The sequence below is a fragment of the Capricornis sumatraensis genome, chromosome 2 (assembly GCF_032405125.1).
Source record: "Capricornis sumatraensis isolate serow.1 chromosome 2, serow.2, whole genome shotgun sequence".
NCBI classification, from domain to species: Eukaryota; Metazoa; Chordata; class Mammalia; order Artiodactyla; family Bovidae; genus Capricornis; species Capricornis sumatraensis.
The window spans coordinates 150,811,755-150,835,348 of NC_091070.1; the positions used below are offsets into that span (position 1 = coordinate 150,811,755).

The window sequence follows — 23,594 nt, forward strand, 5'->3', positions numbered from 1 at the left end:
GTTAGGTGGGGAGAGAAAAAACACTGGGGTACCAAAGAAAATTAGAATGAGTTGTTCAGCTTGATGGCAAAAGACAAAGGGGATTTAGAAGCAGAGCTGGGTTCAAACTTCACCTGTCTGGGTGCTGGGTGACCTTGGGCAGCTGTCCTCCCCGCCTGAGCTTCTGTTTTCTGTCAAAGACGGTGTGGCACAGTCGCCTGGTCCAAAGCGCTGCGGGGCCCTGCCTTATTGGTGCCTGTTACTCCTCACAGCTCTTTAGCTCAGAGTTTTAGGCTGATTTTTATGCTTTAGTGACTCTAGAATTACTAGCCATAAATAGTCTAATATTTGGGGCTTGAATTTTACAGGAAAACACGTGTCTTTTCTAACTTCCTGGCTGTGGATATTGTCTGGGAGGTGGACTCATCTTAATAATGTGAATGAATAGGGTGAAATAATGTTAGCTACATTGTACCCAGTGTGAGAATGAGTTGTTCCCAATTGTTCTCATGTTTATATTTTCTCTTTTCAGGGATCAGCATCTTCTGGACCCAACTCTGGAATATGTGAAGGTAGGAACCCAGGATTTAACATGTGGTTAGGGACCCTGTGGTAACAGGCCTCCCATTTCTAACACAATATTGTCCTCTGGCTTGTGTAGGAGGCTGGTTAGATTGAAACCACCAGGACATAATTTGACTTTCTTGGGCCTATAGTAATCTCTGCAGGGCTCTTATGTCACCCTGTTATATATTTATAAACTATCCCCCTTGTCTGAAGCCCTGGGAACCAGATGTGTTTTAAAAATTTGGAGGTAATATGGTACATCTATCTAACCTCTAAAGGGGGCTAGAGTCACCATCCCATGATGAAACTCATTACTACAACAGTTTAATGTAAGAATATTCACACAAAGTGAGATGAATAGACTACAGATGATTTTGTGTAAATCACATTATGTTTTTGTCACCAAATGAGCTAGGGTTTGTTGTGCTGCCAAATGAGTTATTTAAAATGTTTCAGTTTTCAGAGTTTTGGGATTTTGGAATGGTAGACGAGGAACTGTGAACTTGTGTTTGTCTTCAGTGGAGGAGTGAAGGATCTCTATGAGACTTTATTTTACGTATTTATTTTTGGCTGTGATGGGGCTTCGTTGTTGCACTCCGGCTTTTCTCTGATTGCAGTGAGTCGGGGCCACTCTGTAGTTGCGATGTGCAGGCTTTTCACTCTGGTGGCCTCTCTTGTTGTGAAACACCGGCTCTGGGGTGCCAGGTTCAGTAGTTGCTGCTCCCGAGCTCCAGAGCACAGGCTCAATAGTTGCGGTGAACGGGCTGAGATGCTGTGCAGCACGTGGGATCTTCCTGGATCAGGGATCGAACCTGTGTCTCCTGCGTTGGCAGGTGGATTCTTTACCACTGAGCCACTAGGGAGCCTTTCTGAGCCATCCTCTCCATCTCAGTAGCCACCCTCTTCTTCAGTGGCTAGTTGGTACCTATGAGCAGTGTAATTCTTTTACTTTCCAGTGGGACTGACATTCAACGTATCTGAATACTCAATACTTTTTTTTTTTTCCAATACTTCTAAACAAGTTTTAGAATGCCTTTCACTTCCTGCTTCTGCCACACACACCCAGTTTTCAGGTGTGTATATTTGTTTGGTTTTATTTTTTGAGAACTGTAATTATGTCCGGCACCTACTACAGAAAAGAGAACTCTCATCTGTCATGACAAAATGTATCATTCATTTTTAGGCGAAATCATGGGACAAGTTAGGACTTAAAGTGCTTGCCCCCTAGAAGCCATACTTTGTCTTTATTTTTCAAATTCATCCTCCCCATTTCAGAGGATTTAAGCCTATTCTTGCTTTTCTGTGTGCCTGTGACTGTCCCTGGGTTTTGGCATTTCTTCCTTTTAGACCAGAGGATGGAGGGTTTAAAGCTTCTACTGGAGGAGAAGACTCTAGTAGAACCATGTGGTCACTTGAGGTGGTCATAATAGAGTTTGTTGGAATGGAGGTGGGAATTATGTTTCCTGTCTGTTCTACCGTGGCTGTGCCTGAGTTGCAGCTTGACTGCAGCAAATAGGTAATCCTAAACCAACAGAACCACCGAGTCAGAATCTGGTCAGAACTTTATGAGTGGTGTGTCTGTGTCCCTCCTGGTGCATCACGTGTGCTTTTGTGCGGGTTGTGCACTGCAAGGAATTAGGGGACACTGTCATACTCTATGATCTGACTTGACAGTAATATAAAAGAGTGTGTCCTAGAATTCTCCAGTGTGTTAATCACAGCAGCCCTTTAGAACTCACTGTGTTCCATGTCCCAGAAACTGGCTCTCTCCTGCTGCCGGCTTATTCAGGCTGTGCTCACTTCCCTCCTCGCTACTCCATAGCTCAGTTTTTCTCTTTTACTAAAGTCCCAGCATTCAGGAAACAAAGATATGGCATCTGGTCCCATCACTTCATGGGAAATAGATGGGGAAACAGTGGAAACAGTGTCAGACTTTATTTTGGGGGGCTCCAAAATCACTGCAGATGGTGACTGCAGCCATGAAATTAAAAGATGCTTACTCCTTGGAAGGAAAGTTATGACCAACCTAGATAGCATATTGAAAAGCAGAGACATTACTTTGCCAACAAAGGTCCATCTAGTCAAGGATATGGTTTTTCCTGTGGTCATGTATGGATGTGAGAGTTGGACTGTGAAGAAAGCTGAGCACCGAAGAATTGATGCTTTTGAACTGTGGTGTTGGAGAAGACTCTTGAGAGTCCCTTGGACTGCAAGGAGATCCAACCAGTCCATCCTAAAGGAGATCAGCCCTAGGATTTCTTTGGAGGGAATGATGCTGAAGCTGAAACTCTAGTACTTTGGCCACCTCATGTGAAGAGTTGACTAATTGGAAAAGACCCTGATGCTGGGAGGGATTGGGGGCAGGAGGAGAAGGGGACGACAGAGGATGAGATGGCTGGATGGCATCACTGACTCAATGGATGTGAGTCTGAGTGAACTCTGGGAGTTGGTGATGAACAAGGAGGCCTGGCGTGCTGCGATTCATGAGGTCGCAAAGAGTCGGACACGACTGAGCGACTGAACTGAACTGAAAGTCCCAGCTTTTAAGATAATCCAATGATGAATTCTAAACCTAAGCAGAAACTTTGGGAAGGACTCATTTTAGTATTAATATTTTCTAAGCTATTGCATCTCATTTGTGAATTGGTCATTGCAAGTTGTCGTGTTGACTCAGAAGAGGTATTGGCTACCGTATATAAAATAGATAGCCAGTGGAAACTTGCTGTATGACTCAGGGAACTCAAACCAGGACTATGTGACAACCTAGAGGGGTGGGAGGGAGGCTCAAGAGGGAGGAAACATATATATAGCTATGGCTGATTCATGTTGATGTATGGCAGAAACCAACACAATATTATAAAGCAATTATCCTTCAATTAAAAATAAATTTTAAAAAGAGCAGTGAAAAAAAAAAAAAAGAGCAGTGAACATAAACTCAGTCAGAGGTATAGACTTCAAGAGGCAAATAAAAGATACTATTAAAAACTGAGACTTAAAGAAGAGGTGTTGCGGTTGTTGGTGCTTCGGTCTGCTGGGCTCCCCCGCTTTCCCTGGCAGTGAGTGATAGAACTGCTCCTGGTGGTGGCTTAAGGAGACCCCTTTTCTAGGACTCACTGAGGTCTTCTGAAGCTTACTTTTTGCTATCAACCTTGTCTGAATCTGGTCAGAACTTTAGAGATGACATTTCCGTGTCCCTCATCACATTTTTTTTTTCTTTTTCTTTCTCATTTTGCCCTTCCTTGGTTTGGAGATATGGCTTGGGGACTTAATGAGCAAATATAAGGGATTTTCATTTATCTCCATGGGCACTAAAGCTCTGAAGACACTTCCATAGAGGCCTTGGGCCTCAAGGTCTGAATGGACCCATGAGTCAGTTGTCTTGGGCCAGTGCAGTCCCATCCTAGCGTTTCTCAAACTTAGGCACCCTCTCGAGTGCTTGACCAATCCATGCCTCAAAAGCCTCGTAAATTGGTGCCAGCTGGTGCCTAGAGCCTGGAGGGTGGCTGAAGATGATTGAGGGAGGTGAGAGATGTAGATAAGGCGAATGCAGTTTGGCTCCCTGACTTTGAGCTCTTTCCTCCCTATCACCCCTTTGTACACATAATATGTCTCAGGCATGGAGAAAAGTAGAGATTCTGTGTAAAGTATGCTGCATCACATAGGGCCCTTTCTGAGAGTCAGGGTTTTAGAGGTTCTTCATGACCTGAGAATGGGGGAGGGCAGTGAGCAGATCTCTGAGTCCATCTCGGCAGTAGAAGCACCCAGTGGTGGCCAGCAGACAGCCGTTCTTATCCTGCTGGGAGTCATAGTCCCAGGTCTCCCTTAACCTGGGAGACTTTCTAACCATCTTCACCTGGTTTTTCCAGTTCCCAGATTAAGAGAGAGAGGTCTGGGGCCACCCTTGCCTCCTCATGTCTAGAGGAAAGGAGACACTGAGGCTGACCCCATAACTCACGGGGTGATGGGGCTGCTGTGTTGTGGCAGGAGAGAGCTGGGTGGAGAAGGAATCCACCGTTCAGTCCTGCCCAGTTTGTCCTGTGTCCTCCCAGCACTCCCCATAGCTGCTGCACATCAATACGGCAGCATGCCAGGGGGCCTGGGGGGCGGTTGCCAGGCTACCAGGAGCACCTCTGTGAGAACTGGAGAGAAGAGTGCTTGGCAGGGAAGCTCTAGAACTGTTGGGTAGTTCTTTCATTTCTTCAGCAGGCTGACCTCCTGCTGGGGCCTCCCAAGGACACCTTGTTACCCTAAGTAGTGAATTCCCTATTTGGATGTGATAAGAACATTTGAGTAGATCCAAAGAACCCCTGGGAATTTTGGAATCTTTATTCTCCTCTGTTTCTGTCTCTTTACATTTCTGACCACCGGAGAGGGGAGCTTTTTCTTTTTCTACCTTTTCCTTGTGTCTCCATCCCCCTCCTCCTCTCCACATCCCCCCAAGCCAGGAGCCTAAAACATGATGATCATCTTCGAGGCCTGATTTCAACTGTTAAATATAGTCATGAGAATATAATTGACTCTCTTTCACTATATCTGAACAGCACCCTTCTTGTGGATTGGAAAACAGAAACCTCCATGCAGCTGCGCCTTCCTCCTGCTCTTAAGGTAGTGACTTTGGTTAGTGGTGTAAGCTCTGGAATTTTCCTGTGCGTACCTAGCATTCCTTACCCTAGATAAAACTAATTTTTTTTTTTAAACAGAGGAAATAGCTTTTAGAGGAAATAGCCCTAGGCAAAACTGTGTAGTCGAATCTCCCTTCTGGGTTGCTTTACCTGCTTGAAAGTGAAAAAGTGGAAGTGTTAGTCTCTCAGTCATGTCTAGCTCTTTGCGACCCTGAGGGTTGCAGCCTGCCAGGCTCCTCTCCAGGAAAGAGGAATTCTCCAGGCAAGAATACTGGAGTGGGCAACCATTCCCTTCTCCAGGGGATCTTCCTGAGCCAGAGATCGAACCTGGGTCTCCTGCATTGCAGGCAGGTTCTTTACCATCTGAGCCACCAGGGAAGCCCTGCTTACTGCTCCTGTTTATTTTTTGCCATATTTTTACTGCCTTCAGTATCTACTCTGTGTCTAGTTTCTTAGATCTGTGTCAGGTAACTGTTTAGCACATTTGATAAAAATAATTGTACTGAAAATGAATACATGGTAATAGCTCAGGGTGCTGTCCTTCCCAGATAGCATTCCAATAGGAGACTCCAAGTTACATAGCCCCTAAGATCTCCAGGGAGGGGAGGCTGTCTCACATTCTTATCTAATTAGCACCATGACCTTGGACTTATCCCCTTCACCCTATGGCTTCTGAGGCAGGAGATAGATGGGCCCCAGTCTAAGCAACTGGAGTTTGTCCCCTGTTGGGGCACAGGAGGAAAGAGAAACTGAGCCCTGCCCAGATAAGATAATACAGAGATCCCGTAGTCCTCATTTTCAAAATAAAGCTCCTTGGAGGTCAAAACAGAAAGAGGCATCATGCCATAGTAGGTGATGTCAACCTACCCATAAGGCCTCTTCTCTAGAAACCATTTTGGCTAAGAGATGCACACATACAGGAGAAGACCCCAGGATAAAACGAATACAGACTCGAACCAGGCAAAGTGAGATGACTGGCCAAAGGAAACCTGGCAGAGATGCCCCATATTTCAGACCACCACCAGGGTGCAGCTCCATCTGAGTCCACCCGTGTAAGTCTAGTCACACATATCTTTTCCTACTAATAAACATTTTACTGGTTTTACTACTTTCCGTCTCTCTGTGGAAATTCATTTCTACAAAGCCGACAGGCCAGGGCCTTGTCACTGGCCACTATCCCTAGTGGACCAGAGGCTGGGATTCAGTGCTCTCACTGCCGTGTCCTGACCTCAGTCTCTAGCCGGGAACAAGAACCCTGCTTCAAGCCACTGCAGACTGAGGCCACCCAAGATCAGTTCCATTTTCCCCACAACTAGAAAACCAGGGGATGGGCCATTGTCCCTTCTAGTTCCACACTTTTAGGATCCCCTAGGCCTGTGATGGAAGAACTGTATTAAAAAAAAATGTTAATGAACTGGATTACTATGATGGTGTAGTTACCCAGAGCCAGACATTCTGGAGTGCAAAGTCAAGTGGGCCTTAAGAAGCATTGCTTTAATAAAGCTGGTGGATGCAATGAAATTCCAGGAGAACTATTCAGATCCCTAAAGGATGATGCCATCAAGGTTTTGCATTCATTATGTCAGCCAGTCTGGAAGACCCAGCAATGGCTGCAGGATTGTAAAAGGTCAGTTGTCATCCCAGTTCCCAAGAAGGGTAGTACCAAAGAATGTGCTAATCATCGGACACTTGCACTCATCTCCCATGCTAGTGAGGTCATGCTTAAAATCTTGCATGCTAGGCTTCAGTATAATGCTAACGAAGAACTCCCAGATGTCAAAGCTGGGTTTAGAAAAGGAAGAGGAACTAGAGATCAAATTGCCAACATTTGCTGGATTATAGAGAAAGCAAGGGAATTTCAGAAAAACATTTATCTCTGTTTCCTCGGCTATGCTAAAGCCTTTGCCTGCTTGTATCATGACAAACTGTGGAAAGCTCTTAAAGAGATGGAAATACCAGACCATCTTAGCTGTCTCCTGAGAAACCTGTTTATGGGTCAAAAAGCAACAGTTAGAAACCTGTATGGGACAACTGATTGGTTCAAGATCAAGAAAGGAGTAGGACAGGGTTGTCTGCTGTTACCCTGTTTGTTTAGCCGATACACTGAGCACTTCATGAGAAATGCTGGGCTCGATGTGTTACAAGCTGGAATCAAGATAGCTAGGAGGAAATCAATAATCACAGATATGCAGATGATGCCAAAGACTGTTCAAACAACTGCACAATTGCACTCATTTCACATGCTAGCAATGTAAGGCTCAAAATTCTCCAAGCTAGGCTCCAACAGTACATGAACCAAGAACTTCCAGATGTTAGATTTATAAAAAGGAAGAGGAACCAGAGATCAAATTGCCAACATCCATTGGATCATTGAAAAAGCAAAAGAATTCCAGAAAAACATCTACTTCTGCTTTATTGACTACGCCAGTCTTTGACTGTGTGGATCACAACAAACTGTGGAAAATTCTTAAAGAGATGGGAATACCAGAACTTCTTACCTGCCTCCTGAGAAATCTGTATGCAGGTCAAGAAGCAACAGTTAGAACCAGACACGGAACAATGGACTGGTTCCAAATTGGGAAAGGAGTATGTCAAGGCTGTATATTGTCACCCTGCTTATTTAACTTATATGCAGAGTACATCATGCAAAATGCCGGGCTGGATGAAGCACAAGCTGGAAACAAGATTGCCGGGAGAAATATCAATAACCTCTGATAGGCAGATGACACCACCCTTATGGCAGAAAGTGAAGAGGAACTAAAGAGCCTCTTGATGAAAGAGGAGAGTGAAAAAGCTGGCTTAAAACTCAACATTCAAAAAAATGAAGATCATGGCAGATAGATGGGGAAACAGTGGAAACAGTAACAGACTATTTACTTGGGCTCCAAAATCACTGCAGATGGTGACTGCAGCCATGAAATTAAAAGATGCTTGCTCCTTGGAAGAAATGCTATGACCCACCTAGACAACATATTAAAAGGCAGAGACATTACTTTGCCAACAAAAGTTCATCTAGTCAAAGCTATGGTTTTTCCGATAGTCATCTATGGATGTGAGAGTTGGACCGTAAAGAAAGCTGAGTGCTAAAGAATTGATGCTTTTGAACTGTTGTGTTGGAGAAGACTCTTGAGAGTCCCTTGGACAGCAAGGAGATCCAACCAGTCCATCCTAAAGGAAATCAATCCTGAATATTCATTGGAAGGACTGTTGCTAAAGCTGAAACTCCAATACTTTGGCCACCTGATGCGAAGAACTGACTAATCTGAAAAGACCCTGGTGCTGGGAAAGATTGAAGGCAGGAGGGGAATAGGATGACAGAGGATAACATGGTTGGATGGCATCACCGACTCAATGGACATAAGTTGGAGCAAGCTCCAGGAGTTGGTGATGGACAGGGAAGCCTGGTTTGCTGCAGTCCATGGGGTCGCAAAGAGTCAGACACAACTGAGCGACTGAAGCAAACTGAATTGATGCAGATGATAGCCCTCTAATGGCAGAAAACTATGAGGAACTAAAGAGCCTCTTGATGAGAGTGAAGGAGGAGTGTGAAAGAGCCGGTTTAAGACTAAATATTAATAAAACTAAGATAATGGCATCCGGCCCCATTACTGCACAGCACATAGAAGGGGAGAGGTGGAAATAGTGACAGACTGCCTCTTCTTGGGCTCCAAAATCACTGTGGACTGTGACTGCAGCCATGAAATCAGAGGACAGTTGCTTCTTGGCAGGAACCTAGACAGTATGTTGAAAAAGAGAGACATTACTCTGCCGACAAAGGTCCGTATAGTCAAGGCTATGGTCTTCTCCATGGTCATGTATGGTGTGAGAGCTAGACCATAAAGAAGGCAGAATGCCAAAGAATTGATGCCTTCCAACTGTGGTGCTGGAGAAGACCTGAACGTCCCTTGGACAGCAAGATCAAACCAGTCATCTTAAGGGAGATCAACCCTGAGCTGATGCTGAAGCTGAAGCTCCAGTATTTTGGTCATCTGATGCGAACAGACGACTCATTGGAAAAGTCCCTGATGCTGAGAAAGATTGAGGGCAGAAGGAGAAGAGGGTGTCAGAGGCTGAGATGGCTGGAACCGATGCAATGAACATGAACTTGGGCAAACTCCAGGAGATGGCGAGGGAAGGGGAGGCCTAGAGTCCATGGGGTCGCAAGGAGTCAGATGCGACTGGCAAATGAACAGCAGTAACGCCTATGGCAAGCTGGAGGGGGAAGGGTTTTGGTAAGGCTTTAATCTGTCACTCTTGATCACAGAGCTGCCACATCGATTGGAACAAGGGTGGCATTTTATGTTGTGTCTCCGACATTAAGACCAAGGGTGTGACAGATAATAATGGCCCACCCATCACATTACCTCAAAAGATCGGAGATTTCCCCCGACATTCCTGCGTTTGCTCTTATATTCCATACACTTTCACTTCTGTAACCCCTTCTTGAACCTGTGAAACCTGCTTCCATTTTCACTCTTTGTCATTCTTTTCATATTTTCCTGGGGCTACTTCTTTAAACTTCAGGAGTTGCCCACCCCCCACACACACTCACATACACTAAGTTTTATCAGTTTATAGTATTTCCTATCTTTTCTCCCTTTATACTTATCTTCCTTTTAGACTGAAGATTCTAATTCTTTCTAGCTTCTTCACACATAGCCTTACAGTTATGTTAATAGAGTCTCTTTTCTGAGAGCGACTTAAAAGTATATATTTTTAGGAAAGGAACTGATTAGCTACAGCAGAGCTGGGTGATTTTTTTTTTTAAGAAGAAATGTTCATTATGGATTTGTGATTTTCCTTTTAGAAGAAATGTTTATTATAGATTTTTTTTGTTTTAAAGTAAATTGTCCTTAAGAAAGACAAATTGGAAAATAAATATAATAATAGCATAGTAGGGAAGACATTGGGGAGACTGTTTTCTCAAATTAACCAAGGTTATATAGGCAAGGCCAGGTTGTAAATAGCACAGTGCCTGCAGACCAAACAGCTCTCCTGACTCCGCCGTTAGCAAGTGTCAGGACAGAGTGTAGCCTTTTGTTCCCACGAGCTCCCTAGTGAATGAATGGCCTTTTCTTTTGTCGTCAGCCCTTGTGGATTCTTGCTGGAGCCACTTGTGAGCTTTTCTAAGACATCTGCAGTTTCTGAGCTTGCTTTGCAGGTTAGATGAAGGGACGGGACTGGAGCCTTACCCTGGAGAGGAGACCAGAGCCCTTGGACTTCTTCCTCTGGGTGTGCACTGGCTACTTAGGAGCCTAGAGCCACTTGGAGCCCCGTCCTTTATGGGGTTAATGCTCCCAAATGCTCTTTCTAAGAGGGGCTTACAGACTTGACGGTCTGCCCAAGGCTCAGATCTCACAAGACCATTTCCTGCAGTCGGCTGGCCAGGGCTACATTAGGTCACCCTGCAGATTAAAAGAGGAGTAATTATGTGAATTCCAGTGCCAAGAATAAGTGCCCCGGGCTGTGGGGGCCTCGGTGGGGGCAGGGGCGGCAAGGCTGCAGCCCCTAAGCCCGCTTTGTGCTCAAGATGGTTGCAGCCATGGTCACGGTTAAATAGCTGTCTTTGAGGAAGGTCTTTTCTTCCAGCAAGGGAAATCAGTCCAGTCTGCTCTGAATTAGCCAGCTCACAAAGTCATGAAAGGGACTTACAAAAACAATGGCACGCTGTACATTCTGTGAGATTTTAACAAGTTATACGAACCAAATAATGGCCCAGTTGGCTGGCTCTGCAGGTTTTTGCCTGAGTGTGCACATCCAGAGAGCCAGTGCCGCCCCGTGGACCAGAAGATCAAACACTGCCAGCAGTGAATGGGAAACAGCCCTGGGGCTCATCTTGGGAGCAAGGAAAGACAGCTCCCATCCAGCTCCTCCCACTCCACCCCAAAAACCTTCTCTACAAAGATTCCTCAGAAGCTTAATGTTACTACAGTTTTAAAAGATTGCTGAGGCAGGGTGAGAAGAATAGGCATGGAGGATATTCTTTCATTTCATGGAATCCTATCCTGCAGGTCTGTGAAAATGTGGCCATTTATAAAAAGTGAAACTTCATCATGAAAACATACGTCTATTTAGAAATGTGTATGTTAGTGTCTATAGTGGCATTGTTTCTAACTGACAAAAACTGTTAAGAGCACCAGTGTCTTTTGACTGCTGAGCGGATGAACCGTAGACCCACACGGTGACATCCTCTTCAGCATTAAGAAGGAATGGACTGTGGGATGCAGATAAAACCTGGCAGTACCGAGAGCAGATCAGTGGTTGAAGGGGTGCAGGAGGGAATAGGGCAACTTTGGGGGAATGATAGAAATACTTTGATTGGGGTTGTTTCAGATCTCATAGAACTGTATGGGAAGGGGTGATTTTAGTATTTGCAAATTATACCTCACCGAGCCTGACTTTAAAAAAGCAAACTGTAGCCTTAAGTGCTGCCATCTCACTATGGGAGATTTTTGGTTTTGAGATGGGCCATGTCAAACTGCTGACCAGATGGAGAGAGTGCTGAGCTTGTGGGTATTTTTACTGCTTTGGTTCATTCAGCAGATAGTTTGGGGCAGATCTGTATGTTAGTAATTGTCCAGTCAAGTCAGGCTGGGTAGGAGGGAAGTGTCATCAAGAGCCTAACCTGAATGGAGAGGATATATGTATACCATGGCCAGCTTAACCTGGGATGGTGACAGCGGGAATGGAAAGTCAGGGCAGGTGCTGGAGGCCTTCTAGAGATAGAGTTAAGAGTCATTGTATGAGGTGAGTTGACAGTTCCGGCAGGACTTATATGGGGGTGGTGATGGAGAAGCAGCCAGGGGGAAATCCAGAGTTCACACAATGCTTGGCATCTTGCCCAAAGTCAGTAAGGATTTTAGGGGCGGAAGGGAGATTTTCAATTGAAGACCATGTTACCACAATGATGTTAAGCATCTGGGATAGCATTAGCCTGGGGGCTGGGGCAGCGGGGGTGTGCGGGGGACAGTCGGCAAACTACAGCCTGGGACCAAATCTAGCCTGCTGTCTATTGCTGTAGTCCACAAGCTAAAATAGATTTATGTTTCTGCATGTTTGTTTGTTTTTTTAAAGAAGAATGTAAAAGTTGTAAAATTCAAATTTCAGTATGCATAAATTTTACTGAAACACAGCCACACCCATTCATTGGTGCATCACCACTTTCTCACTGTGAGGGTGGAGCTGAGTAGTCGTGACAGAATAGGTAGCAAAGCTGAACTGTTCACTGTCTGGACCTTGACAGAAAAGGTTTGCAGACCAGACCCCTCCTCTAGGCTGTGTACACATACACTTTCCTTGTTTCCCTTCTGAACAGACTGTAGCAGGCTTTCAACAAAAATCTCATCTTTTCACGCCAACACTTCCATGATGCAGTCATGGGTCATCAACATCACGTGGCCCTTGCCTAATGACATAGCAGTGAGTCCTTGTGCAAATTGTGTGTTCTTGCATAATCTCAGAGATGATGCTGTTGCAACACTGCGCGGCCTGGACACATTTTGGCATCTCGTCGGGTAGACCTGTCTGCTCTGAGTAGCAGTGTCTCTCTAGTCACGTTAGCATCTTCGGCTCTGCTGGGTGAGCAGGTGTGTGGAAACAGCTGGAGTCCTGACTGCTCCTACCTGGCGTTTGTGTGGATAACTCCTCAGGCCAGACGTTGCCAGGACAGCCTGAGATGTATTTTGTCAGTGTCCCAGGTCAGAAGCGAATTCTGTCTACACCCCTGAACTTGATGGTTTGAATCAAGGTCGAAGCCGGGGCTGCCCTCTGGAGGTGCTCGAGGGAGCCAGGTCTGGCCTGTAAGTGGGATATGGCAGGCTCACATGCTTGTTCTGGGCTACAGCCTTCATCCTTGGCTGAAGAAAGAGGACTCTTCTTAGATCCCAATCAGACAGAGAGACGGTGAAGAGATGAGAACTCACATGTAAGCAAGGATTGAAGCCACGGCCTCTGACCAGAATCAGCTGTATAACTGGGCTTCACGGCCCTCCCCTTGTGGCCTGTCTATCTCTAAGCTCATCTCCTGCCATCCACCTTACTCACAAACTTTTCCATGCTGGCTTTTCCTGCTGCCCTGGGTCTTTGCCTTTCCTTAGGCTGGAAGGTTCTTTTGTGGTAGAAGAGCTGAGTGGCTTGAAGAGGGTGCTAGATTGCTGTCATGGGTTGAACTGTGTACCCCCACAAGATGTGTTGAAGTCCTAAGACATCTGTCCTAACACCAGTACCTGTGAAAGTAACTGCATTTGGAAAGAAGATCATTGCAGATGTGATCAAATTAAGGTGCGGTTGTGCTGGGTTGCTTCCCAGGTAGCTCAGTGGTGAAGAATCCTCCTGCCAAGCAGGAGTTGCGGGTTCAATCGCTGGGTCAGGAAAATCCCTGGAGAAGGGAATGGCAACCCATGGTAGTATTCTTGCCTGGGAAATCCCATGGCTAGAGGAGCCTGGTGGGCTACAGTCCATGGGGTCACAAGAGTTAGACACAACTTAACAACTAAACAACAATCCAATGACTGGTGTCTTATAAGAAGAGGGGAATTTGGACACACAGGGAGCATGCCAAGCAATGACAGAGACAGATCGGGGTTGATGTGTGCATAGGCTTAGGAACACCAAGGATTGCCAGCAGCCACCACAGGGGAGGAAGAGGCAAGGAAGGTTCCCACCTTAGAGCCTTCAGAGAGCGTGTAGACCTGGGACACCTTGATTTTGGACTCCTAGCCTCCTGAACTGTGAGAGAATATGTTTCTATTTTAAAGCCATTGAGTTTGTGGTAACTTGTTACAGCAGCCCTAGGAAACTAATACAGATACACAGCCCCATCTTAGCCATTTCCTCATGATTGTGTGACGCTGGGGCAAGTTCCTAAAATTCTCTGGAGCTCAATTCCTCAACAACAAATGGGAGAAGTAGGGCTTAAATGAATTAATGCTCACAAAATTGTTAATGCAGTGCCTGCCATGTCGATAACGCTCAGGAAATGCTGGTTTTGTAGCTGTCACCCTGATTCTTGTGTGCCTCGTGCACCCCCATTCAGATTCCACTGCCTCAGAGAGACCTCCCTGACCTCCCTGCTAAAAGCAACTCTCCGGTCACTGTGTTACTACTCCATTATCCGCATAGCACTTGTGCCAAATTCTATAGTTCCGTTAACAACAACAACCAACTCCTCAGAACTCAGCACTGTGAGTTCTCAGGGCAAGAATTCACATTCTGAGGGCAAGGACCCTTTCGTGTCCTCTTAATAAACATTTAGCAACTGACGGTCTGACTGATGATCCTATACAACCAGATAGGAAGGACATTTAAATTGAGGGGAGAGCCAGTGAGATTGTTCCAAAGATCTCTGTTTCCCAGAATAAGTGGCACTCACATCTCTAAAATTTTTTTCAGAAATTCTTCAGTGATTTTATTTCATGAGAGCAAGGAGGTTCCCACGCCTAACCTCTCTGCTCTTGCCAACATAGTATAGGATAAAAACTTTGGGATCACAGTTGCACCATAAACACTCACACATTTAGCACATTTAGGCAGAAGTGTATGGTAATGAGGGCTTCCCTGGTTGCTCAGATGATAAATAATCTGCCTGCAATGCAGGAGACCTCGGTTTGATCTCTGGGTCAGAAAGACACCCTGGAGAAGGAAATGGCAACCCATTCTGGTATTCTTCCCTGGGAAATTCCTTGGACAGAGGAGTCTGGCAGGCTATATCCATGGGGTTGCAAAGAGTCAGACACAACTGAGCGACTTGCACTACTACTGATACTACTATACACTGTTTAAAAGTGTAATTCTGACAACCTCCATGCTTCTGACCTCTGGGATCTTGTTATCAGCTATGGGGTTCCAGTAACTTTTCAGCCTGCTAAATGGGCAGTCAGGCGCTTCAATATTGGAACCGTTTGCTGTTAAATTCTGCCCCCTAGTGGTAATTGAATGACACAACAGCACAGCATTTGGCTGCAATACACCTGTGTGTTCTGGGAGGTTTAATATTAAATGTAATGGGCTTCCCTGGTGGCTCAGATGGTAAAGAATTCGCCTGCATTGTGGGAGACCTGGGTTCGATCCCTGGGTTGGAAAGATCCCCTGGAGGAGGGCATGGTAGCTCACTCCAGTATTCTTGTCTGGAGAATCCCATGGACAGAGGAGCCTTGTGGGCTAGAGTCCATGAGGTCACAAAGAGTCAGACAGGACTGAGTGACTAAGCATAATATTAAATGTAATAGTGTGCCATAGCATTACATTAACAACTTCAGAACTAAGGGCTCTGTTTAAAGTTTGTAAAATGGCAAGTCATTATCATTAGCTTCATATAAGACATTGTCTGACATTCTTAGACAAAAACTCTAACGTGCTGCAGTATGGTATGTAGATTTTGAGGTGGGGGATTGGCATTGATCTGAAGTTTCACATGTTGTTACCAAGAAGTTTTCTTGAAACAAATTATGTTTGAATTGTGATTTGACAGCTGAAGAAAATGGTGACTTGAAAGGAAGGAAGCTGGTATTAGGTGAGGCAGAAGAGAGAGATGAACATGTTAGAGGCTGAGAGGGAGACCCCAGCCTGTGGGAAAATGTGTGCCCAGGCTGCCTGGGACAGGAGAGATCAGTAGGGAAGTGGGTTTTTTTTAGTCGCTAGGTTGTGTCTGACTCTTTTGGGATACCATGGACTATATGTAACCCGCCAGGCTCTTGCACGCATGGGATTTCCCAGGCAAGAATATTGGAGTGGGTTGACATTTCCTTCTCCAGGGGATCTTCCCGACCCAGGGATCAAACTTGGGCCTCCTACATTGACAAGTGGATTCTTGACCATGGAGCACCTGGGAAGCCCAGCAAAGAAGAATAGGGACTGTCTTATTTACTGAATGGGAAAGGTGAGGAAATTTCAGGTGTTCCTAGGAAATTCTGAGATGGTCAAACTGTTAAGAGAACAAGAAGGCTGAGTTGGGGAACAATTTGACTGATTGCCAAAAATTATGTGTAACTACATATGGTCTGCAACTTGCTTTTTTCATTGTACATCATTCCACATTAAACGTTCAGATCTAGCTCATTTTAAATGGTTATCCAGTATGCCATCGTATGAGATGGTTATGTTTAACTGATTTCCTACTGACATTTGGGTTCTTGTTAAAAACAGCTTTGTTGTTATTTAACAAATGTAGTCACATTTGTTATACAAGGCATATAATGTAACAAATGTTTATTGAGTATCTATCTGCCATCTGGTGGCCACTGTTCCAGGGGCTGAGGATACGGCAGTGAACAGAACAATGTCCCTGCCTCTGTCGAGCTTATGTTATGGGGTGGGATAGCAACAAGACAAAGAAGGCAACAGAGTACAGCATGTTTGGTACCGATACACACTCAGCAGAAAAAAGGTCATCAGGGGAAGCATCTGTGAAATGTTGGAGTTAAGGGGATGTTAAATTTAAAGAGGGTAGCAGGGAAGGCTTCACCCAGAAGGGAACTTTCTAGTGGAGGGGCAAGTCAAGAGTGATGTCTGGGAAATTTTCTGGCAGTCCAGTTAGGACTCTGCACTTTCATTGCCAAGGGCCTGGCTTCAACCCCTGGTTGGAGAACTAAGATCCTGCAAGCCTCATGGCTTTAAAAAAAAAAAAAAAAATGTGGGCTAAGGAAAAAAAGGGAGGGAGGACAACCAAAAAAAAGAGTGATGTCTGATGGGGACAGGACGCAGGAAGGACAAGGCCATGAGGCTGGAGCTCACCTCTTCCACTGAGGAATGGCTGAGAGGCCAGTGGGCCCCAAGGAGTGGCCTTGAGGGAGAGCAGTGAAAGCTGGTGTGAGAGAGTGAGGAGGGGGCTCGAGGCGGGTTGCACAGGGCCTGGGTGTCCCAGTGAGGATGTGAACGTTTACAAAGTGGAATGCGGAGCCGTTTCAGGATGACTGTGGCCTGCGTGTTGCTGGCAGGGGCAGGGAGATCAGTTGGGAGCTAGTTGTGACCGTCCAGATGAAAGACGTGACGGTTTGGATCTGTGATGGCAGAAGGGGTGGTAAGGAAGGGGGATTCTAGACACGCAGTATGAAGGCAGAGCCTCAGGATTTGCTGCGGGACTAGACATGGGTAGGAGGAAAGGATGACGCACTGTACTGGAAGGATGGCACCGCCTTCCACTGAGATGGCTGGGTGTGCATCTGTGTGAGAATTTCTGTAAGATAAACACATAGAAGGATTGGGTGTTGGGTAATAAGTAAAAATTAACTTCCTGGCAACTCATGAGTTTTGTTTTTCACATTTCTGTTTCCAGATTTTCTCTAATAATCATTAATGCTTTTACGATAGTTATAAAAATAAAAATACTCCTCTATTGAAGTACCTTAGCCTGCTCCAGATTTGATGCTGAAAACTTATGGCCTAAACAAAATTACAGAAAACAAGTAGATGAGAGGTACGAGAGCAGAAATTCTCAAACTCCTTGGACTCAAGACCCCTTCTCAGTGCTTGAAAATTGCTGAGGACTGCAAAGAACTTTTGTGATGTGGGTTTTAGCTATTGGTTTATTGTATGAGAAATTACAGTGTAGGATTTTTTAATGTTTATTTAGCTCATTAAAAATAACAACATTAAACCTATTGTGGGAATATAAATAGCATATTTTTATGAAAATAGTCATTTTCCAGAACAAAACTTAGTGAGAAAAAAAGACTGGCACTGGTTTACACTTTTGCAGACCTCTCTAGTGTCTGAGAGAATGAGTTCGACTCTCACATCTGCTTCAGCCTTCGGTCTGTTGTGTTACATTCTTTTCGTTTAAGTCAGAAGAAAATCTGGCCTGGCATAGATATGTAAATAAAAAAGGAAAGAATACTGTATAGCACATAGAATCATAATCGGTATCTTACAATAACCTGTAATGGAAAATTATCTGCAAAGGAGTATATTGAGACTTCCCTGGTAGCTTAGTGGGTAAAGAATCCACCTTCAGTGCATTAGACACAGAAGACCCAGGTTCAGTCCTTGGGTCAGGAAGATCCCTTAGAAGAGGGCATGGCAACCCACTCCATTGTTTTTACCTGGGAAATCCCATGGACAGAGGTGCCTGACAGGCTACAATCAATCAGATTGCAGAGTTGGACACGACTTCGTGACTGAGCGCGCGCACACACACATACACACACTCTCACACTCACGTATATATAACTGAATCACTTTGCTGTACACAAAAAACTAACACAACATTGTAAGTCTGCTATCAGTTCAGTTCAGTCGCTCAGTCATGTCTGACTCTTTGCAGCCCAGACTGCAGCACGCCAGGCCTCCCTGTCCATCATCAACTCCCAGAGTTTACCCAAACTCATGTCCATTAAGTTGGTGATGCTATCCAACCTTTTCATCCTCTGTCCTCCCCTTCTCCTGCCTTCAGTCTTTCCCAGCATCAAGGACTTTTAAAATGAGTCAGTTCTTTGCATCAGGTGGCCAAAGTATTGGAGTTTCAGCTTCAGCATTAGTCCTTCCAATGAATACTCATGATTGATCACCTTTAGGATGGACTGATTGGATCTCCTTGCAGTCCAAGGGACTCTCAGGAGTCTTATCCAACACCATCCAACACTCTCTCAGCTTTCTTTATGGTGCAACTCTCACATCCATACATGACCAGTGGAAAAACCATAGCCTTGACTAGACGGACCTTTGCTGGCAAAGTAATGTCTCTGCTTTTTAATATGCTGTCTAGGTTGGTCATTAACTTTCCTGCGAAGGAGTAAGCGTCTTTTAATTTCATGGCTGCAGTCACCATCTGCAGTGATTTTGGAGCCCCCCAAAAATAAAGTCTGACACTGTTTACACTGTTTCCCCATCTATTTGCCATGAAGAGATGGGACTGGATGCCATGATCTTAGTTTTCTGAATGTTGAGCTTTAAGCCAACTTTTTCAGTCTCCTCTTTCACTTTCATTGCCAGAGGTGCTAAGAGGGCTCAAACAAACCTTGTGCACACCAGGACCCAGGGACCCCACAGAAACTGAGACAGAACTGTGTGTGAGCATCTCCTGTGAAGGTACAGGTCAGCAGTGGCCTGCCCCAGGGACAGGAGCTCCGGGTGCAACAGACTTGGAAGAGCTCTTGGAGGAGGTTGCCATTGACCCCGCCACAGAGCTGCCAGAACTTACACAGGATGGGGAAATAGACTCTTGGAGGGCACACACAGATCCTTGTGCACCAGGACCCAGGAGAAAGGAGCAGTGACCCCACAGGGACTGACCCAGACTTGCCCATGAGTGTCCAGGAGTCTCCAGTGGGTTGGTGGTGGCCTGCGGCAGGGTTGAGGGCACTCAGTGTAGCAAACACGCATGGGATCTTTGAGGGAGGTCACCATTATCTTCATTACCTCCACCATAGTTTGAAGTGAAGTGGCTCAGTCGTGTCCAACTCTTTGAGAGCCCATGGACTGTAGACTACCAGGCTTCTCTGTCCATGGGATTTTCCAGGCAAGAGTACTGGAGTGGGTTGCCATTGCCTTCTCCAGGAGATATTCCTGACCCAGGGATTGAACCTGGGTCTCCCGCATTGCAGGCAGATACTTTACCCTCTGAGCCACCAGGGAAGCCATAGTTTGGCCCCAGGTAAATAGCAGGGAGGGAACACAGCTCCACCCATCAACAGAAATTGGATTAAAGATTTACTGAGCGTGGCCCTGCCCATCAGAACAAGACCCAGCTTCCCCCTCAGTCAGTGTCTCCCATCAGAAAGCTTCCATAATCCTCTTATCCCTCTCCATCAGAGGGCAGACAGACTGTAAACCACCATCACAGAAAACTAACCGATCTAATCACATGAACCACAGCATTGTCTAACTCAATGAAACTATGAGCCATGCCATGTAAGGGCCACCCAAGATGGACAGGTCATGATGGAGAGTTCTGACAAAATGTGGTCCACTGGAGAAGGGAATGGCAAACCACTTAATTGTTCTTGCCTTGAGAACCCCATGAACAGTGTGAAAAGGCAAAAAGATAGGACACTGAAAGATGAACTTCCCAAGTTGGTAGCTGCCCAATATGCTACTGGAGATCAGTGGAAAAGTAACTCCAGAAAGAATGAAGAGATGGAGCCAAAGCAAAAATGACACCCAGTTGTGGATTTGACTGGTGATGGAAGCAAGGTCCGATGCTGTAAAGAGCAATATTGCATAGGAACCTGGAATGTTTGGTCCATGAATCAAGGCAAATTGGAAGTGGTCAAACAGGAGATGGCAAGAGTCAACGTCGACATGTTAGGAATCAGCAAGCTAAAATGGACTGGAATGGGTGAATTTAACTCAGATGACCATTATATCTACTACTATGGGCAAGAATCCCTTAGAAGAAGTGGAGTAGCCATCATAGTCCACAAAAGAGTCCAAGATGCAGTACTTGGATGTAGTCTCAAAGACAACAGAATGATCTCTGTTCATTTCCAAGGCAAACAATTCAATATCATGGTAATCCAAGTCTATGCCCCAAACAATAATACTGAAGAAGTTCTGTGAAGACCTACTGGAGAAGGAAATGGCAGCCCACTCCAGTATTCTTGCCTGGAGAATCCTGTGGACAGAGGAGCCTGGTGGGCTGCTGTCCATGGGGTCGCACAGAGTTGGACATGACTGAAGTGACTCAGCATGCATGCATGCATGCATGAAGACCTACAAGACTTTCCAGAACTAACACCCAAAAAAGATGTCCGTTTCATTACAGGGGACTGGAATGCAAAAGTAGAAGTCAAGAAACACCTGGAGTAACAGGCAAATTTGGCCTTGGATTATAGAATGAAGCAGGGCAAAGGCTGAGAGAGTTTTGCCAAGAGAACACACTGGTCATAGCAAACACCGTCTTCCAGCAACACAAGAGAAGACTCTACACATGGACATCACTAGATGGTCAACACCGAAATCAGATTCATTGTATTCTTTGCAGCCTAAGATGGAGAAGCTCTATACAGTCAGCAAAAACAAGACCGGGAGCTGATTGTGGCTCAGATCATAAACTCCTTATTGCCAAATTCAGACTTAAATTGAAGAAAGTAGGGAAAATCACTAGACCATTCAGCTATGACCTAAATCAAATCCCTAACGATTATACAGTGGAGGTGAGAAATAGATTTAAGGGACTAGATCTGATAGACAGAGTGCTTGATGAACTATGGATGGAGGTTTGTGACATTGTACAGGAGACAGGGATCAAGACCATCTCCAAGAAAAAGAAATGCAAGAAAGCAAAATGGCTGTCTGAGGAGGCCTTACAGATAGCTGTGAAAAGAAGAGAAGCCAAAAGCAAAGGAGAAAAGGAAAGATAATACCTATCTGAATGCAGAGTTCCAAAGAATAGCAAGGAGAGAGAAGAAAGCCTTCCTCAGTGATCAGTGCAAAGAAATAGAGGAAAACAATAGAATGGGAAAGACTAGAGATCTCTTAAAAAAAAATTAGAGATACCAAGGGAACATTTCATGCAAGATGGGCTCAATAAAGGACAGAAATGGTATGGACCTAACAGAAGCAGAAGATATTAAGAAGAGGTGACAAGAATACACAGAACTGTACAGAAAAGATCTTCATGACCCAGATAATCACGATGGTGTGATCCCTCACCTAGAGCCAGACATCCTGGAATGTGAAGTCAAGTGGGCCTTAGGAAGCATCACTATGAATGAACAAAGTCTGCTGTACTTCAATTTTAAGATTTATTTCAAAAAGGGAGGAATATTCTTTTTATATTAAGGTATAATTAGCGTAACATTTTATTAGTTTCTGGTGTACAATATAATGATTTGAATATATTGCAGAATGATCACAATAAGACCAGTGAGCGTCCATTACCATACAATGGTTACTAAAAATCTTTATCTTCTGATGAGAACTTTCAAGACCCATTTTGCTAGCTGCTGTCAAATATGCAACATAGTATTATTAACTTTAGTCACTGTGCTTTACATTACATCTCCAGGACTTATTCACTTTATAACGCAAATATGTACCTTTTGACCCCCTTCACCCATTTTGCCCACCTCTCATCCCCTAGGGGTAGTATTTTAAATAGCCTTTTCTGATCATTAGAGATATTTTTCTTTGTTATTATACTGAAACTTGTAAAGTTGTAGTTCCATAAAGGTTAATTGGAGTGTGGAATCTGAAGTCATATCAGTGACCTTTTCTTTTTTTTTTTTAACTCTGTTCCCTTAAAATCCAATGGTCTGTCTGGCAATGTGAATGGATTTTAACTGTGCATGGTTGTGTATCATTGTGCATTGATGATCATTTGAAAAATATTGGTTTGAAAAATGAGTTATGCAGATATTCCAGCTGTTAACATACATCACTATACAATACTAAAAATTCACACTCATTATTATCATCACTCATGAAAAATATCATTAAAGTATTGGAAAAAATCATGAACATATTTACCACTTCTGATAATAAATACAGGTTTCCCAAAATTCTAATTTTCAGTTAAAAGCGCAGGTTTTACCATTGGCAACAAATAATGTCAGTTGTTTTTCTTGAAGCGACAGGCTCACTTTGTTCATTTTTTTAGAAAATGTCTGCCAAATAAATTCTCATGTTTGAATAACCATTGTTTGTCAGACATTCTTTGAAGTAAAAGTGGCGCTCCGTGAAAAAGCAGCTAGTGCGGCCCCCAGTTTAATGACACGGTTGCTCTCCCTCAAGACAGCCATTGTGTGGGGTGTGCAGCAGAAGAGCTGTATGTCTGCTTCCTGTCTTGCCACACAGAATGTTCGAGATGTGGACTTAAGGGCCAGGATGTGATAAAGTAATGCAGTAGTCCTCTGATCTGCCGCTTCCATCACCCAGTCAACCATGGTCTGAAAATTCCAGAAAGAAACATTTCATAAGTTTCATTTTATGTGGTGGTACAATATTTTTTTACTGAAGCATAGTTAATGTGCAATATTATATAACTTACGGGTGCACAGTGTAATGATTCACAATTTTTAAAAGTTATACTGCTTTTATAGTTATTATAAAATAGATGACATTCTGTGTTATGTAATATATCCTTTTAGCTTATTTTATATCTAGTGGTTTGTACCTACCCCTATATTACCCCTCTCTGCTTCCCTATCCTCACTGGTAACCACTGGTTTTCCTCTGCATCAGTGAATCTGCTTCTTCATTATTATATTCACTAGTTTGTGGTATTTTTTAGATTCCACATATAGGTGATATCATACACTATTTGTCTTTCTCTGACTTATTTCACTTAACATAATGCCCTTCAAGTCTATCCACGTTGTTGCAAATGGCAAAATATAATTTCTTTTTTTATGGCTGAGTAGTAGTCCATTGTGTGTGTGTATGCGTGTGGGCGCACACTTGTGTACACACATCTTTTTCCATTCATCTTTCGATGGACACTTCCATATCTTGGCAATTAATTGTAAGTCAGGCAGCTATGAACATTGGGTG

General features: G+C 44.5%; 1 protein-coding gene across 2 annotated transcripts in view; it reads left to right on the plus strand.

Annotated features, from left to right (window-relative positions):
* BCAR3 (BCAR3 adaptor protein, NSP family member) overlaps positions 1-23,594 on the plus strand; it is a 130,990-nt gene that overhangs the window by 36,073 nt on the left and 71,323 nt on the right. For both annotated transcript variants that reach the window (XM_068966709.1, XM_068966708.1), the window contains exon 3: positions 512-551. In XM_068966709.1, coding sequence (XP_068822810.1) covers positions 512-551 — 40 coding nt within the window. The remainder of the gene's footprint in view (positions 1-511; positions 552-23,594) is intronic.